The sequence below is a fragment of the Papaver somniferum genome, chromosome 6 (genome assembly GCF_003573695.1).
Source record: "Papaver somniferum cultivar HN1 chromosome 6, ASM357369v1, whole genome shotgun sequence".
In the NCBI taxonomy this organism is placed as follows: domain Eukaryota; kingdom Viridiplantae; phylum Streptophyta; class Magnoliopsida; order Ranunculales; family Papaveraceae; genus Papaver; species Papaver somniferum.
This window is the reverse complement of record NC_039363.1, coordinates 114047793-114051061: the sequence shown is the minus strand read 5'-3', so window position 1 is coordinate 114051061 and position 3269 is coordinate 114047793. Positions and strand designations below refer to the sequence as shown.

At 37.1% G+C, this 3269-nt stretch overlaps 1 protein-coding gene across 1 annotated transcript; it reads right to left on the bottom strand.

The window, feature by feature from the left end:
* Window positions 1-1507: 1507 nt before the first annotated feature.
* On the bottom strand, window positions 1508-2767 carry LOC113288922 (actin-depolymerizing factor 5-like). Its single transcript, XM_026538075.1, has 3 exons — window positions 2552-2767; window positions 2184-2443; window positions 1508-2088 (listed from the first exon to the last, which is right to left on the bottom strand). The coding sequence occupies exons 1-3, from the start codon at window positions 2570-2572 to the stop codon at window positions 1938-1940; spliced, it is 432 nt and encodes a 143-aa protein (XP_026393860.1). The 5' UTR covers window positions 2573-2767; the 3' UTR covers window positions 1508-1937.
* Between the last annotated feature and the right edge of the window lie 502 nt (window positions 2768-3269).

The window sequence follows — 3269 nt, the reverse complement described above, 5'->3', positions numbered from 1 at the left end:
TTAGGAGTTAGAAGTTTGGATTTTACAAACAATGCAGCTAAATTGAGGCATGATTAGCGGGAATTCTAGCATTTGGACTGAGTGGGTACATCAAAACCGAATAAGGATTTTTTTTGTCTCTCAATGTTCCTCTAAGATGCATCATGGTGTTGGCGAAGAATTTTAGAGCATCAAAGTGGTGCAAAGGATCTTATTATGCATATTTTAGGTGATGGAAGGGATATTATATTTCTGACTGACTTGTGGCATCCTAATGGGAGGTTAACCGATTGGGTTGATGCTGATTTTATTGAGGAAATCTGTCTAAGAGTTGATTGTAATTTGTCTGATTTTTTGGATGATAATGGTCGGAAAAGTAAAACATTCGGCACAAATCAGTCCTTTACTATCACCCCTCTTGACAAACTTAAGTACTTAACATGCCATTGCCAGCACAAGAATTTGACATATATACCAGAGGCACGCCCTTGTTGTACCTGAATTATGAGAGAACAAGTGAGCTAATGGAAACCTTTTCATCTACACAGTTATCACTGCTGGCACACCTTTTGGTGTTCATCCAGAGCATTAGGACTACCTCTGGTTATCCGCCTAATCTCATATCCAGGAAGACCAACCCAACCATCATTGTTCGTAGTAGCGCCTATAGTGCGGCTCAACATCCAAACAAACTATCATTTTTCTACTCTTCCATGTTATCTTTCGGCACAAAACACTGGGGCGCGCGATGGTGACAATCACTCAATTGGGCTCAATTATGTTAGCTGGGAATAGTCGCTTTTGAATATCGAAGAGTGTGAGCCCAGTACCCAGTATGCCTTTAAAGTTTCAACTTTCAACAAAGTTACAAAAGGAGATATGAATCAAGAAAACAAAATAAAATGTCTAGATTAAAGTGTGCATTGGTCCAAAACTTCTTCTCATTTTTCACACTGATAACTAGGAGTCTAGGACGAAACAATCGATTGTCCTAATTAGGTACGAAAAGATGAGAACATGTGCATCATTCCACTTTTTCTCGACCAAGTCTTTTTTTTAGACTTGCTCCAAATTCATGCACGCTGCCTCTACGCTGTAATAATTGCTTTTTTGGGGTCAAAACAGTATGCTCTACGTATCTCTGACATATTGGAGTAATTTTTTGTATAGTAGATCTGAATAGGATGATATAGTATCACTTGGTCGTACAAATTAAGTAGGTCACTGCATTGACTATCCTTTTATCTTGCCGGTTGGCACACTGATGATTCCACAGCGCGAATCAAGATCTTATTTCACGGCATTGATAGTTACTTCCGACAACTAGTATACAATTTATACATCTACAGATTCATTTTGCTATCACCGCCACCTCCGTCGTGGTATAACGTGGGTTTTTTTTATAACACCGCCTTTTGTTTTGTTGCCGATGTGCGTAGGCTGTTATTTAATGGTCCCAACCATTTCAGTAGAGATGCTATTAGTCTCACTGCCGAATGATGATTTAAGTTGATTAATACACCATTAAGAGATTTCAACGAAGCATATTAGCAAATTATAATTATTTAAGTTACATTAGTAACAAAATTTGGTTATAACCAAAGCAAAAAACAACAGTAAGTAATCATTGGTGCAGGGGATATAAATGAAGCTCAAAAACAACATTGCCTCGGCCTCCGGTGGGAATCACATTTTCTTATCTTTTACCTCTACGGGTTTCAGATCTTATTGCAGGTAAATAGTATATATTAGGGAGGCGCGGAATTTTAATTGCCACCAAATACACAAGTGGCTTCAACTTCAAGTCTTGCCGGAGTCTTGGATAGAGTAAATGGACGGAGAACACTAATTGATATGATGCCAGGATATAGAGAGACTGTCCTAAAAAGTGAGCTCCAGTGGCAAAAATTGTCTCAACCCCACCAAATTTGCTCGGCATAGGAGTGTCTTGCGAAAATTTATTTGGCTCTGTCTCTAATAATATCAAATCCCATCTCATCCGGATCAGTAGCTTGTACTTCATAATGAATACCATCCAGAACTCTTCTCAGTCCATCTTTTGATGTTGCATATAACATCTTTGCCCTTATCCTTGATGCTGTTGGTGCCCTGTAATCAATCAAAATCAGTATCATCAAAATGATCCAAATAATGATCTGAAATGGAGAATAATGATGAATGATAATCAAAAATGAAAGGATTACCATGCGATAAAGAAGATCTTGCTTTTCCTACAATTATCATCAGTAACGAAATCAAAATCAAAGACTGCATATCTACAATCATTATCAGGTAATGAAGATGTAAGATCATCGTAATTCTCAGCGGCCCCACCAACTTTATCAACGGTCACTAGCTTAGATCTTTCATCGATCTTAAAAACTATGTAACGATGAACTTTCTTCCATTTCATCTCCATGAATGCACTCTTACATTCTTCTGTTGCCCATATTCCAGTCGTTGCCTATTCAAATACAACAAATAACACCATATCAACAATTGAGTAATTAGAAACAAGAGACTAGAGAAAGGGATAGTTATCATAGAGCATCAGTATGTAGTAGTGGTATACCATCTTGAAGGCCATCGCCATGGCTGAAGCAGATCTTTAGAATAAATTGAGTATTAATTTCTTACTTTATTTTTCGATAAATTCTATTCCTTTAGGGAAAGCTGAAGAGTAGGAAGAGAAAGTGAGTAGCAGTATGTGTTATATATAGTGAGAAAGACAGTAATTAATCGCAAATTACAGATTTATCGCAATTGATTCTGTGTACTACTCAAGACTGCGGCTGGTTAGCATAAGGTCTGATGAGATTGATGGAATGTTTAAGTTACTGGTATGCCCTTATTTATGATATTTTGCTAAAAACTTTATTCATTAAATGATGTGCACCACCCAAAGTTCTGCGTGATTTTTACGCTCGGTGATAGGCTGCAGATAAGTCAATTCCATCTGTTTTGATTACTTGATTTTCTTCTTAAACACAACACAACAACCTATTATTTGTATTTGTAGAGACATTTACTGGGTTAATTTTTCTAACGAAAATTCAATTTGAACCAAACTAAAAAAAAACCGCACAGACTTAAAACACCAGAAGCATCCTCCATGTTTTCCACGTAGGGACAAGACCCACTTAATTTTATGTCTATCCCGTTTTCCAGCGGTTTAAATGGACGGTCTGTCCAGAACCATTGTAGTTCTAGAAATGAAAATAGGATTTTTTTAAATATTTCTGGCTATTTCATTTATTTTGGACCCGTTAATAGAGTGACCGTTGGTGAAC

Bases quoted from the DNA above. Each gene is read 5' to 3' on its own strand.
- LOC113288922 (XM_026538075.1), bottom strand. From the start codon at position 2,572: ATGGCGATGGCCTTCAAGATG. The intron at 2,444-2,551 runs GTATACCACTAC...GTATTTGAATAG, and splicing joins TGGCGATGGCCTTCAAGATG to GCAACGACTGGAATATGGGC. The intron at 2,089-2,183 runs GTAATCCTTTCA...GATTGATTACAG, and splicing joins AAGATCTTCTTTATCGCATG to GGCACCAACAGCATCAAGGA.